This window comes from Gossypium arboreum, chromosome 5, assembly GCF_025698485.1.
Source record: "Gossypium arboreum isolate Shixiya-1 chromosome 5, ASM2569848v2, whole genome shotgun sequence".
Classification (NCBI taxonomy): domain Eukaryota; kingdom Viridiplantae; phylum Streptophyta; class Magnoliopsida; order Malvales; family Malvaceae; genus Gossypium; species Gossypium arboreum.
Genome location: NC_069074.1, coordinates 81,105,883 through 81,121,828, shown reverse-complemented (window position 1 = coordinate 81,121,828; position 15,946 = coordinate 81,105,883). Strand labels below are relative to the sequence as shown.

General features: G+C 34.0%; 1 protein-coding gene across 1 annotated transcript; it reads right to left on the bottom strand.

Annotated features, from left to right (window-relative positions):
- Window positions 1-13,323: 13,323 nt before the first annotated feature.
- LOC108481537 (ervatamin-A-like) lies at window positions 13,324-15,080 on the bottom strand. Its single transcript, XM_017784656.1, has 2 exons — window positions 14,633-15,080; window positions 13,324-13,907 (listed from the first exon to the last, which is right to left on the bottom strand). Exons 1-2 carry the CDS (start codon window positions 15,078-15,080, stop codon window positions 13,324-13,326), a joined length of 1,032 nt encoding a protein of 343 aa, XP_017640145.1.
- Between the last annotated feature and the right edge of the window lie 866 nt (window positions 15,081-15,946).

The following is a 15,946-nucleotide window of genomic DNA, read 5'->3' as shown; positions in this document are numbered from 1 at the left end:
ATCAGACAGCGTGTGGGAGCTCGGATTGGTTTTGTACATAAGATGGCTTGAATTATTTTAATTAAGATCTCTGGACTTTTGATTCTTGGACTAAGTTTTTAGATTTGGTTTTGTTTTTTTAGCTTTTGATCTGTTCATCGATTTTTAGGTGTTCTTAAACGTAAAACTACAAAATCATACGAATTTGACAAATTGAAATTCGGTTTTCGAAACTTAAAAACTTTGAAAATATTCGCTGCAATTAATTATCAAACTAAATACTTTTCCGCAAAATGAGTATGTTTTACTCATGAGTTTTTTTAAATCACAATGTAAAAGTTTTTGGCAAAAATTAAAATTTTCAAATCACGTGATTACTAAAGTTGGAGTGAAATTTCTAAAAGTTTCCGCTATCTTTATAAGTAAATGTTTAAAAGATTACGTTGTGAAATAGGTGTTTCCAAACTTGAGAATTTCTTGAAACTCGTATAAGCTTAGCGAAATTTAAGATTTCAGATCCAATGATTTTTAAGTTAAATTTTAAATTAGTTTTTCTAATGAGTTGATTTAATTTCTTTAAATTCAACCATAATATCTAGGCCAGGTTTAAGGTGTTACATTTGGTGGTATCAAAGCTAGGTTGCAAAACTCAAGCTGTGGTTTTTGGATTTAAAATTATGTGCATAATCTGTTTTTAAAATTTCTAATTTTTAAGAAAATTTTTGGAAATCTGATATGGGTGAATATGTGCAAAAAATTACTTAAGTTTTGAAAATGTGTATCCAAGTCTCCGACGTCGGTCCAAGTAAGTATGTGTATTTTAGTTAGTTATACTTTAGTTACTTTTACTTTATTATTTTAGTAAAATTTTTGGATGTAGAGATTGTTAAATAAGACATTTCAATTTTAGTATATTTGCTAAACTTTAGACTTATGATTTAAAAATAAACATAGGCTAAACTTTAGACTTCTGAATTATTGATAAGCAAAATGAGGTCATGCATATTTGTAGTCATGGTGCATAAGGACATCGTGGTCATAGTCAAGCGGCTCTCGTTGAGTTCTTTTTTTGGGACAGTTTACCTAATTTGGAATTGAATGGGACTGTAGATATTCCCGTTTCTGAGGGCGGTAGTCGGGAAGTCGGGGATAATGCTTTATCCCATGATGTGTTTAGAGATTTGCAAAGGATTGTTAGGGCCTAATCTGGAATTTTATGTCAAGGGTCAATGACTGAGCGACTTCAGTCAAATCAGAAAAAAGAAGAAGAAGAGATCATTAGCTTAGAAAGCAAGGAAAAAAAAAGGAAAAATTATGGACTAAGAGGAGTTTTGGTCCTTTTGGCTCGAATCTATGAGTTAGAAAGAGGGCCAGAACAGACATGCCTTAGTAGATTAAGGCAATAGTGAGCGCAGATCGAGTTTCAATTTGTGTTGACTATATTAGGCACCATCCGGGAGAATGTTAGAGAAAAATAAGGGTTTGTTTTGGATGTGGATGTGTTGAGTATTGTGTTAAGGATTGTTCACGACATTCTCTAAGTTGGATGCAAGCTTCGGCTCAAAGAGGGGATCAAATGCTGATTTTTGCTACTAGGCGTCGAGAGGATCAAGACGCATCTGGTAGTAATACAAGTACATTTATGATCTATGTTAGTTGTACTCTGCATTGACTAAGTGTTTGGTTGTACTCACGTGTTTGATTGTCATTGGAGTTTCTGAGACTCTAAGATTGTGGAATAGTTAGTGATAATTCGGTAAAAAGTTTCTTGAGACAATTTGAGGTAGTGAATGAGAAGTTCATTATATTTTTTTTCTACCATAGGAGTAACATATTGTCTAGATTTGAATTGAAATTAGGTTTGTGCAGCGATAACTTGGTGATCAGTTAGGAATGTAAAATTTCAGATTTTGTAGTTAAGTGAATGGTGTGACAACAAATTTTTAGGGATGAAGTTCCTTTAAGAAGAAGAGAGTTGTCACATCCTAAAAACTAGGTTAGAAGAAATTGGTTTAGTGAAACCAAGAGAGGTAATGTCCTAATCTTTAGCTAAGATTGTGAAAATTTATGATGTGAGTTAATTTGGTTTAGTGGTTAAGTGTTGTGCTTGTACGTGAGAGGTTTTCTGTTTGAATATTATTTCTTATATTTTTTCCTAAATCCTTATCTTTGAACATTTGATTGGTATATTATTTTCGTTCAACTGTTAGCAAGAATGAGCCTGTTACTTTAGTGGTAAAGCTTCAGCCTAACCAGAGGTATTGTGTTTGAATCCTGTGTATGCAAAGTGGAGTTTATTTTTGTTTTAAACTCTGAAGAAAATAATCTGATTTGGATAATTATAGTAGTTAATGGGTAGTTTTTAAAACCAGAGAGAACGAGAGATATCTCCTAAAATTTCTTCCACTCTCTTTCTCTCTTTTTCCCCTACTCTATTGTCCCTTTCCTTTCCATTTTTATTTTGTTAATTTCTTTTGTTTTCTTTTGTTTCAATTTTCATCTTCTCTACTCTTTCTTTTCCACTGAAATTGCTATCTTGTTCGGTTTTGTTGTCTTTCTGTTGTTCCCATCGTTCGAATACTTTCTATGTCGGGTAAGTGAATGATTTTTGTTTCAGTGGTTGTTGTGGGGATTTTTAGATGGTATTTTTTATATTTGCATAATGGGTGATCTTTATAAGTGATTTCTAGTGTTTAGTTTAATTGTTTAATGTGTTGTTAAGGGAGGATCGAGAGACGTTTAGTGGTCTTCCAAAGATCTAAGCATCGTTTTAGACTATTGGTTTGCAAGGGTAAATGTTTCAATTCGATTTTAGGGGTTGATTTTTAGTAAAATGGGGTTAATTCTTGGTTGTTAATTAGCGTGGATTATTTTTGTAAGTAGGATTCGTGAGTTCTCGGTTGCGTGGTTGATAAGAAATATCATCAGGTGTATGATTCTAACCTAAAATGTCATTTAGAACTTGAAAAATTTGGGGAAACAGAGGTTGTTTTCGATACTAGTGTTCATCACACAATCGTATGGCTGGCAATGTGCTAGGTCGTGTACACCACACAAATGTATGGTCGGCTGTGTGTCAGGTTGTGTTGAGCATATTGGCGTGTGTAATTACACGAGCAATTCTAGTAGGCCGTGTGCCCCACACGAGCATCTAGTTGGCTGTGTGCCAGGTCGTGTAAAGCATACGGGCGTGTGTGATTATACAGGTTGGCTTGTTGGGTCGTGTGGGCCACATGACCATATGGGTCTATTTTTTAGAAATTTTCTCTTAGGCCTGTTTGACTCATAAATTCATAAATAGACCTTCAGTGGGGTCCGTTTGGCTTAAATAAGACTCGAAATGAAACATTTGTCAATATATTTCAGTATGTGATAGGGCTAAGGTAGGTGAAAAACTTATGTACGATCTGTGTTTTGATCGCTTTGAAAGCATAAGTACATGTAAGAACATGCATGGCACCTGTATGTAGAATAATTGTTAGTATAAGCAATATGATATGTTATGATCTATAAAAAATATTTTTTGATATGCATTCCTTACCATTCACATTTCATGGATTGGTGAAAAAAGCGTACCTTATCTTTTGATGGGTTTAGCGTTTATAACACACAAGTTCTTTCTTTCAAGTTAATTACTAGTATATTGTATATAATGGTGGTGTGTCCCTATTCACTTATTAATTGAATATTGAGTTGGTTAATATCTAAGATATTTAAAAAAAAAACTTTTCAAATTTTCTTGAAGTCTATATCTTCAACAAACCACTTTCCAACCTTATCCAAAAAATTAGTTTATATGAAATTTGAATACTTAGAATGTTAATAAATTAATATTATATATGTGGAAGTAATGGGTTTCATATGGTTATGAAAGGAATTTGATTTTTCAGTGTTAATTGTCATTTAGCAAGTATTGTTTCAACAGGGCTAACGATTAGGATGCTGCTTCACCTTTCAAGACCTCGAGATCTACTGATATATGCGCTCAGAATAAACAAACCATATGTTGAGTGACAAAGCTCAATGGTACTTTCATGATTCATGTCATTATAACATTAGCATTAACAAAATGAACACAATCCAAATCAAGTTCAGCACTTAGCTAATTCACATTCCAATCAAGCCAAGAATTTCCATTAGCATATGATATATGCATTTGTCAAATTTGTATACCAATTCACTTGACATTTGCATTAAAACTTACCATATCATACCATTCATCAATAAGATACCTATACCTTCATTGTATAACATACCAATTTCTCATTTATTTACCTCATTTTATTCTTGAATCTATCAATTTGTTTCGTTTCCATATCAGCCCTTAAGGCTTGTAATAACCGATTTGCTTGATCTTTTACATGCTTTCTCTATCATAAATTACCTATATGCACATATAGTTTCATTTCATCATACCATTTCAATCCAATACCATTTATCAAGTTTATATTGTATAATCCCTATTAACCTGACTTGGACTTAGGACGGATACACGTATTGTCTAACTAACACATCAATATGGAACCCAGTGCCTCATCAAAACGTCCAAAGCAAATATTACGCTCCACGCCTCACCAGCAAAATTGAAGTATAAACTTATATACAAATCTGATCCTATAGCATGCCAACTATATTTGACTCTACCCGAACAATTATTAGGTAACCAATGATCCAATCACATTACATAACCAATTCATATATCATAATCTCATTTCGTTTCATCATCAATTCATGTATGTCAAAATTCACATAACATGGATTATATCATGTTCATAACACATATCACATACCAATTATATCACACTCTTTTATATTATATTCAATTCAGTCCAATTGTTCAACATTCAATATCATTCAATATGAATCATTTCATATAACAATATAAACTCACCTTGATAGTAAATCATATCAATATGCATATGTATATATATTTAATTATTTCGAATCATAAAAGTACAAACCAAATTCTCTCCTCACCCATCAACGACTCTCATTTTTCCTTTCTCTCGCGATGGTTTAACGTCGTCTTTAGCTACATTCAATAATTTAATAATAGAAACAACACTGATTTAAATCCAATTAATATTCAAATACAAAGCCAAACATATTTTACATTTTATTCAATTTAGTTCCTATACTTGGGATAAGCATATTTTTTTATATTTAGTATGGGATCAAAATCCAATTTCACATTCTTTCATTAGGGACCCTATACTCTCTATCCATAATATAATTTCATGATAGGTTTTCAATTTATTCAATTTATTCCTTAATGTTTCAATGTTATCAAATAAACTTAATTAGCTTTACAATTTAATCATAATCATGATCTAAGCTTAACATATATCAGCTTCAAGCCTAATTCATCAATTTCTCTATAACGACAACTTGTTAAAAACTTAACAATTGATTAAATTAATATATGGACTAACTAAATCAAGCTCCTATGATCAATAATTTATAAAAAAAATGATGAAAATGGTTTGATTACCTTGATAATTTTGGTATGATCGAATGAACTCTAACAATAGAGTTTTTCATTTTTCTTTCTTTGGATGCTAGAAGAAGATGATAATACCGTCTTTCTTTCCATTATAATGTTACATATATTAGGATCAGCCTTTAATTAATTTTTAATGAATTAGATTAATTAGGTTTTATTATATTTAAACTAAGTGGGAATAACCATCATCATCCACTAACTCAGATTGAACATTGGTTAAATAATCATTTTAATCCTTTGAATAATTTCTATCTCGATCCCAAAGCCTTTTCTAAGATAAAACTCAATAGTGATTGAATTTTTACAATTTAGTCCCTAAATTTTAATTAACTAACTTCTTGGTTAAATTACTCAAAAGAACTTCAATATATTTTCATACTAACTTCATAAATCCTTATATTTCATCCTTAAAAACTCAATTTACGAAAATGAGATTCCAAAACTGTATTTTTTAACATCACTGGAATTCGGGTCTATAACACCCCAAACCCAGCTTAGAAGTTTAGACCGAATTCGGAATGCTACATTGATCATCGAAGTGATCGTGAGAAAATCTTACAAAAACCAGTTACTCTTAATTCAATTTTTGAAAACATTAATATCAAGTATTTAAAACCGAAATAATAAAACAATTAGGTCTTAAAGCCAAAATAGTACCACAGAATTAAAACTTTACATTTCAACTGAATAACAAAATAAAAATTCAAAATCACAAACTAATGGTTTATACTGCCTGAGTCATCCGCATACCGAGCCTAGCATCCAAAATTCTGAAGTGTACATGGAAGGGGAAACAGAAGAGAGGTAAGCTATCGAGCTTAGTGTGAGATTAAACCAACTAGCTATCGAAGCAGAAACAGATACAGTAAACCTGAAAAGAGTTCAACAGTGGACCATACTTATAGAGCGACTATAACAAAACAGACTATATGTAACTTTACAGTCATATGGCTCTGTTAGACCCAATAATGGTAATTCTCAGTAGTCACAAACTTGGCCTAAGCCCTTTTCCAGAATCAGAATAGGTTAGGCCTTAGCATATCACATAAGGTTCCTTTAGACACGAGTGTCTTTCAGTCAGATAATACAATCAGACTTCTCAGTCAATCAGACAGTCAAATATTTTAGTCAAATAGTCAAATAGATACTGCAGTCATAGAATCACATAGATGCATATGAGTGCAGATGAGTTATAAAATAGCTCATCCATCCAACTAATACACCATCTCCATCTAACCCTACGTATCCTGTGGGGATTTAATCGACCCACCTATCCCTACACTCCGAACAGGACCACGAAAAGCCCATCCAACCTTATACACCACAGAACGTCATCCCGGGTTACCCGACAACGATGATCATCAATATTGCCCTCAGGGAATTGGGGCCGCCCACGACCCTCTGGGTATTAGGGCTATCAGTAAGTTGTACGGTGCCGTGCAGAAGATCGCAGTATAGACATACAGTATAACTCCTAGATCAGATATGTTACGCAGCAACGCTAGTGTATAAGCTGTACTGTGCTATGCGGTGAACTGCGGTACAGACGTGCAGTATAACTGCTAGATCAGATAATGGTACGTAGCGTAGCTAACGTACACGCAGTACAGTGTAATGCAGTAACCCGCTATACCGTTATCAGTAATGTCCACAACCCTCAGGGTATTGAGACCGTCCACGACCTTCTGGGTATTAGGGGCTATCAGAATGCAGATAAGCTGCCAAATCGTAAATCTCCCTTCTCTTCAACATCCCACCCCAAAAGCTTTGTATGCAGATGTATGTCTGCAGATGTGTGCATGCGGATGCCCTAACTTAGAATACCAGTTCCAGACATTTAATCAGAACAACCATTCACGTTCAGTCAATTAATACAGAATTAAACATGTGCACACACTCATAACTCGAATTCAGTATCAAGCTCGTCACCCAACTAATCACATATGACACACATATCAAGTCCAGATCAGAGTCATAATTACCTTCAGTAAAGCTCAATCGAGGGTTGGCACCCACAGAGTCACAATTACACTTAAATCAACATAATACAATAATTTTGTAAGTTAGAACCACATGGCCCTGTGCCCTAGCCTTGTGGAATTGCCCAGGTCGTGTAACTCACTGTCCAAAAATGCTAAAAATTAAGAACAGAGGAGACAGCCATATGAAGTTCTCACACGCCTGTGTGGGACACATGCCCGTGTGGCCAGGCCGTGTGGCCCCAAAATTCACCCAAAACCCTAATTCCCAAACCCACACGCCCGTGTACCCAAGTGACACGGCCTATGAAGGAAACTCGACAAAAATCCCCAAATCGCACCTAAATTTTGCTCGGAACCCTAATTCCTAAACCTACACGCCCGTGTGCCATTACACATACCCGTGTGAACATCGGAGAGGTCACGAAACCAATCCAAAACATCCCCGAAACCACCGTTTTAGCCACCAAACTTCTCCCTAACCTTTGCTCTATCAACAACCACCAAAAAATGACGATTTCGCATCACTTCCATCTACTAAAAACCTAAAATCAATGGGTTAGCATTCAATCAAGAAAAGCCAAAAACAAATGTTCACAAACAAAATAAACAGAAAAGGAAACTGTAAACAAGGTTCAAATCCCACACCTGATATGTGATTGAAGATGACGACAGGGGAGCAGAATTCCACAATCAGTCAGTAATCGATTTCATAGAAAACAAAGAGAGGCAAAAAGAGAAAACCGAAGAAGAATAAAAAAAGAAAAGAACGTGAAAAAAAAAAGAAAAAAGCAAAATAAAAAAACATATAATAATAAACCCATAACAAAATAATTATTTAACCTAAAAACAAAAAAAAAAATTTCCAAAATTCCCATACAGGGACTCGAACTCAGAACCTTGAGGTATGCTAACACTCATTCAACCACCAGACTAGTAGGCCTATTCTGCTACTTAATGCGCAGCCAAACTCATACGTCCAGCCTTCTCACTGTCCCTATGCTCAAATCCCAAAACTTCTAGGCCCAAAATTTTGGGCGTTACAGGGTCGTTACATATTTTTTTCTTCTCTCTATTAAAACTTTATATTTCTTATATAAACTCCTACGTTTCCTTATTTTAGTCTAAGCATTTTATTGGATAGAGTGCAAATAGTAGAAGGCAAGCTAAAAATGAAAAAAAAAAAGAAACTATAAAAGAGAAAGAGGTGGCAGTTAGTGATTGATGTTAAAGGAGAGCAAATAAAGCTAAATGACAAAAGATTTGGGTATATTAGACAATAGACTTGTCCTATTAGGTTAGAAAACCAAAACCAAAACATTTGGGCTAAAACATAATTATAATGAATTTTACTGATTTTTTATCCTGTTTTTCTGTTGAACTTTAACTGGTTCTCTACCATTCATGAAATTTCTAGTTCATAGAGGTAGTCAATCCGATTTGGTTTCAAAACATTAGGTTATGACAAAATAATAATGAAAAAGGAAATTTTTATCTTAATCATGTAAAACAAGGAGCCTGAGTGCTCCTTATATACAAGGGATATAATAGAATTTTTAAAGGAATAGTTTCATAAGAGACAAAAGAAGATGTATTTGTTAAGCCTGGTAAGCTGGAATCAGTTGAAAATTGGATGAGCTAAGCTGGTCATTCTGTTTGTTATTCATTTCTCCTAATATTCCCCTTGTATTGCATTGTTGAAGTTCTTTAAGAGCATCAACATTTCGCCTATCTCGAAACTTGGAAAAACTTGCAGCAGTTAATGGTTTTGTCAAGATATCAGCTACTTGATCATGTCCAAGGACATAGTTCACTTGCAATCTGCCATCCAAGACCTTGTCTCGTACAAAATGGATATCAAGCTCAACATGCTTGACTTAAGCATGCAACACTGGATTCATTGCTAAAGACACTGTGCTAGAATTGTCACACCAAACTACTAGAGCTCATTGTAAAGGCATGCCAATTTCATTGAGTAAGGACTGAAACCATGTGATTTCTGTAGCGGCATTTGCTAAGCTTCTATTTAGCCTTTGATATGGATCGAGAAACCACTCATTACATCTTAGAAGACCATCCAATCAGGTTGTCACCAAGATAAATACAAAATCCAGATGTAGACTTACGATCCTCAATGGAACTAGCCCAATTAGCATCACAAAATCCTTTTAAGTTAACCACTGAAGGTTGAAACAGTAGCCCATAGTTTAGTGTGCCTCGAATGTACCTTAAAATTCTTTTAACAGTAGTCCAATGGACATTAAAAGGCAAATGCATATATTAACTTACCTTATGAACTACAAACATACTATTTGGCCTTATCATGTAGACATACTAGAGACCTTCAACAATCTTCCTATATTTGGTTCCATCATGTAAATGAGAACCAACAAGAGAGGATAGAGTTGGTGAGCTTACCATAGGTGTAGAAATTGGCTTTCCATTTCCTATATCTGCTTTATCTAATAATTATCGGGCATATTCTACTGAGAAATATGCATACTATCACCATGCTTAGTTACTTCCAGTCCAAAAAAATAACTAAGAGGTCCGAAATCTTTCAAAGAAAATAGACTATGCGGAGAATAAAACAACTTTTTCAATTTCAAGATCAGAATCACCGGTGATAATGATATCATCAACATATACAAGAAGAAACACATTTCCCCCAAAAGAAGAGTTCTTGAAAAAAAATGAGGAATAAGCTCTAGAGGACTTAAAATGCAGATGTTGAACTAAAAAATTATGAAGCTTTTGAAACCAGGCTCGAAGAGCCTATTTCAGGCCAGAAAGAACCTTGTTCAACTTGCAAACCAACAAATTACAATTATCATCTACTACCTCGAAACTTAGTGTTGTTACATGAAGACTTCCTCAATCAAGTCTCTATTTAAGAAGGCATTGTTGACATCCACCAACCTAATCTTTCACTTGCTTGACACGACTAAGGAGAAAAATGTTCTTACCATGTTAGCCTTGACAACAAGGCTAAAGGTTTCGTGATAATCCATGCCAACAATATAGGAGAAGCGTTGAGCTACGAGTTTGACCTTGTTTCAAGTAACACTCCTATCAGGGTTCTTTTTAGTCTTAAACAACCATTTACATCAAACAAGAGAGCAATCTAGGGTAGAGGCACCAAATCCCAAGTGTTATTTCGAATCAAGGCTTGTAATTGATCATGAACAACATCTTTTCGTGAGGGAATGACCATAGCTTCCTGAATGGTGGTTGGTTCAATAGAGCTGATAAACACAGTGTAAGCAGTGTAACTTTTGGTTTGAAGATACCAGTCTTGCTCCTAGTGACCATGTGATGAGTGTTACTAGGAGAGAGATAAGGAATATGATCGGATGATTACGTGTTTTGAGCATCAGGTGTAGAAGGATTTGAAGACAGATCATTGTCACCAAAAGCATTTTAGTTTGTAGAAGACGGTGGTTAGGAACTCTTAGTATGAACAACAACCGAGGGAGACATGGTAGAACCAATGGAGGTGTTGTCTAGAAAGGGAAGATGAGCAACAAAAAGAGGCATTATAATAGCTGGTAGAGTAAATAAGGATTCTGAAGCATCAGAATTGGTAACTGAAGGAACCGAAGAAATTATGACATAAGGAAAAACACCTTCATCAAACTGAACATGCCTGAAAATATAAACTCGACCAGTCTTGTCAACACATTTGTATCCTCTGTATTTGCAGCATAGCCCCAGAATGTGCACAGAGAAAATCAAAACTGTAGTTTGTGCTTGTTGAGCCTGTTTCAAGCCATAAAGGGCCTTGTTCAACTTGCAAACCAACAAATTACCATTATCATCTACTACCTCGAAACCTGATGGTTGTTACATGAAGACTTCCTCAATCAAGTCTCCATTTAAAAAGGTGTTGTTGACATACACCAACCTAATCTTCCACTTTCTTGACACGACTAAAAAAAACAATGTTCTTACCATGTTAGCCTTGACAACAAGGCTAAAGGTTTCGTGATAATCCATGTCAGCAATCTGGGAGAAGCCTTGAGTGACGAGTTTGACCTTGTTTCAAGCAACACTCCCATCAGGGTTCTTTTTAGTCTTAAACAACCATTTACATCCAACAAGCGAGAAATCTAAAGGTAGAGGCACCAAATCTTAAGTGTTATTTCGAATCAAGGCTTGTAATTTATCATGAACAGTATCTTTCCATGAGGGAATAACCATAGCTTCCTGAATGGTGGTTGGTTCAATAAACCTGATAAAAGTAATGTAAGCAGTGTATACTTTTAGTTTGAAGATACTAGCCTTTCTCCTAGTGACCAAGTGATGAGTGTTGCTAGGAGAGAGATGAGGAACAGGATCAGACGACTGCGTGTTTTGAGCATTAGATATAGAGGGATTTGGAGACAGATCATTGTTGTTGAAGTTGTGGAGAAGAGAGCGATAACACATAGCCATGGTAGCATATTGCGTACCAAAGACTCGAGTAGAGTTCAAATGCAAATGAGGAACTCCCAATTAACTGATTGTGCAAAGACGCACTAACAGTGGAAAGAAGCCACTTCGAGAGAATGGAATCCTACTGCTCATATTGAATGAACGCTGGATTCTGCACAGAAACACCATAATCAATAGTCAACATTTGAGGTGGAATAGTAAGTGAGCCATCAATGTAAGAGTGAAGGCGATGGGTTTTGATAACAAGAAGCACATGTTACTTCTAGGTGAGGAAATTACTGTCGTCGACAAGAATGACAACCTTTTGAGAAGTAGATGTAACATGATTAAAGAACTTCGCAATCGCAATCACAGAATCTGTAGAACTAGAATCCATGGCCAAAAGTGAAAAGAAAAAAAAATTCACTCTGATACCATGAAAAAATAATAATGAAAAAGGAAATTGTTCTCTTAATTATGTGAAACAAGGTGCTTGAGTGCTCCTAATATACAAGGGATATAACAGAATTTGTAAAGAAATATTTTCATAAGAGACAAAGGTAGGTGAATTTGTTAAGCCTGGTGAGCTGGAATCAATTGAGAATTAGATGAGCTAAGCTGGTCATTCGTTATTCATTTCTCCTTGTGAAAATAAAATAAAAAATAAAAATACACAAAGATTTTTACGTGGAAACCCTTTCGAGAAAAAAACCACAGGCAGAGAAGAAGAAAATTCACTATGTCGAATTCGAATTAATTACAAGAGGAATAGACTATGTCTATTTATAGGCTTGTAAAGCCATATTCTAGAAAGACTGAAACACCTTATTCTAATCAATATTAAATAGATAGAATTTAATAAGGTTTAAAAAACCTTATTCTAAAATAAAATAAAAGAAGTGTAATTCTATATGGATTCTTCTTTTATTTTATTTTACCACTATATTTTATTTAAATAAGGATTCGGGTCACTTAATTCTAACACTCCTAATAGGTTATGAATTGAGTCAATGGAAAGCATATTGGGACAGCATCAAAGCTAAAACAACAAAGACAATCTTCTGTAATCAAAGATGGTGGAAGTCTATTGATAACATTGATAATTTAATCTCGCAAAATGAAACAACATTGGAAAATCATGATGTTATAGGTGATGATTATATTGATCTCCTGAAACTCATTCCCAAACCCATTTTGATATTCCTAATAGTTCAATGAATAAAAGATGTAAAAAAAATAAAAAATTGAAAAGTTGACAAGGACATGAAACTGCATAAGAAGAGTATGAAATGGTTCACTCATGAACTTATGTCAAGAATGCTATCCATTAAAAGGTCAAAAAAAGCTATGTTTGTTTTATAAATACACCCTAAGAAAGTTAAAGCATTACTTTTATCCTTTTTCAAATAAAGATATTGTAACAGAAGGAAAGGCCATAATTATATGAACTCATGCAACTGGATAAGAAGCTCGCATGGCGATACCACATTTATTCACCCCTCTTTGAATCTTCATAAACCCATTCTCACCCCAATTTCCTCCCCATGAATTCTTCACGATCCAATAGTCTACCCCTTCTTCACTCGTCCCGTATCCAACAATGGTGATTGCATGGTTTAAATCACTGCCACAATCTCCATTAAACACTCCACCACCTTGAAAAAACCGGAAGGCTTGTCCACTCCCATCGATTCCAATGCATACAGGTTGATTCGCCACCGCCTTAAACATGGCGTTTTCATCGTTTACAGGCAATGTTTCATAGCCATTGAGGGTGGCTGCTTTGATCGACTGTTTCACTAAGTCGCAAGCTTCTTGGATTTCGAGATATGGGTAGTCTTTTTCGGTGGTTATCCCTTGGTTTTGGGTGATGTAATCGTAAGCATTCGTCATCAGTCCACCGTCGCACCCTTTGTTCCCTCCATTTGTGCTGCAATCCAACAATTGTTGCTCCGATAATGAGATTAATTTCCCTGTTTTGATTTGGAGTATCCCTTCAATGGCTGCCACTGCTGAAAATGCCCAACAACAGTCTGCACAAATAAATGGAAAGTAACCCTTCTTAATTAAATAATAAAATTATTTGCAAAAGTTCAGGTAAAATTTATTACTCAATTTCTAAACTCTTCAAGCCAAAATGATATTCTACTAAAGTTTTTCAACAATATCAAAATTTAATTTAATTGAAGTTTAATATTAAACTTTTAATTTTAATGATTTCTTTTGGACAAAATGATGATATATACATTGAAATTGTAATGATATATTTATTGAAATTATAGTAATAATCTAAAATGAAGGCACAATAAGAGTGATAAATATGATCCCAAACCGGTTAATTTCTTCTTTTATTTTGACAAAATCAAACATTAAATTTAACTATATAATTCTACACATTATAACATAAAGTTTTTATTCTATTTAGAAATATATATATATATATATATATATATATATATATATATAATTTAAACTACAGTGATTGATTTAGTAGTAAAGGATTATTCATTCATAGAATCCACTTGAGTTTAAATATTTAATGAAGTAAATGATAGATCTTTATTTGGGTAACGTCCTTTAAACATAGTGTTTATATAGTGTGAATATGTCTCCACCATAGATGCATGTGTACTAATCCTCTAATTGCACGCTACCGAAAAGAAATCTTAAAATTTTCTTTTCATACTCTATGAAATTTGAAGATTTTATTATTAAAATATAAGTGCATTAATCTTTACACACATATATTAACACTTACTACATTTGCCCTGCTGCTTAACAGGAGTGACGGCTCCATGGTCCCTCCAATCAAAGCTTATATCCAAGCCTGCAGCCATCGTTGATTCGGGAAAATCTGAAAAATTTTCATACATATATGATGTTGATTTGGACAATGTGGGGTAATCTTGTAACTTATATCCGGTGTGAGCCGCAAGGAATTCATCTTGTGTCATGTCTGCATATTCATTTAAACCTAGCTTAAAGCTCTTATTTCCACCATTGTTGAAGCTCTCAATATATTCCAAGTTCTCTTTGAATATATTAAGACGTTTCTCCTTCTCTAATTCGCTCTCATATTCTCGGCCGTAGTCAACCATCCATTGCTCACGTTTTTCAACAATGGAGGTTTCATGGATTGTACGAGACATGATAAGAGATGCCAATGTCCCAAAGATTAAAGAAAAAAAGACATGAACTAAACTCATTGTTTCGCAATATATGTAGAGATTCAACACTAATTAATGGTTGTTTTTTGGGGCTAATTGCCAAGTTGTGAAGAACTAGCAACCAATGCATGTATATATATACTACAATGTATGAGTAATGTGCAACTAGTTTTAGAAATTAATTGAATATATATATATATATATATATATATATTTATATATTTAAGACATGTTGCCTTTTTTGCTTTGCTTTTATTACTGGATTACATTCTTTTCTTTTACTTTATTCCATTCCCTTTAATCGTCCGTAATAGTCTCTTAATGTTCCTCAAATGCAATCTATCAAGTGCATGAAATATGTCAATTAAGTTTTTTTCTCTATGTACAAGATTTGATATTTTTCTCTATTAATTCTTTTTTTCTTTCTTTTTTTTTATGAATTTTACTTTTTATTTGTTTGAATTCAGTTTAACGTTGGGGTTTTATTTTTATATGATGTTGGCTGTTTCCCATTGCTTACGATCTTTTCATTAGTTTACAAAGACTATAAATTTAGTTGGCATTGAGAAAATGGTGGCTACCCTCTAAAGATTACAAATATTTGTTGAAAAAATTACATTTTATGGGAACTTTGAGGCAAATTCTAAATAGGTAAAGGTGGAGAGTTGAACCATAATTTATGGTTTTATATTCTACTCTATGAGACCTTTACAATGGTATATTATATCAAAATGGTTGAGTGATGAATGAGAAATTGATGCTCAAAATGGTATATCATATCCATGAGACCTTTTCTTTTACATTAGTTAAATACCAAGTGTATGATGTGTTTATATATTTAAACTCTCTTAAAAAGTAATTGAATGGTTAAGTTTGTAATATTGCCTCACGTGCAAGGGGGTGCA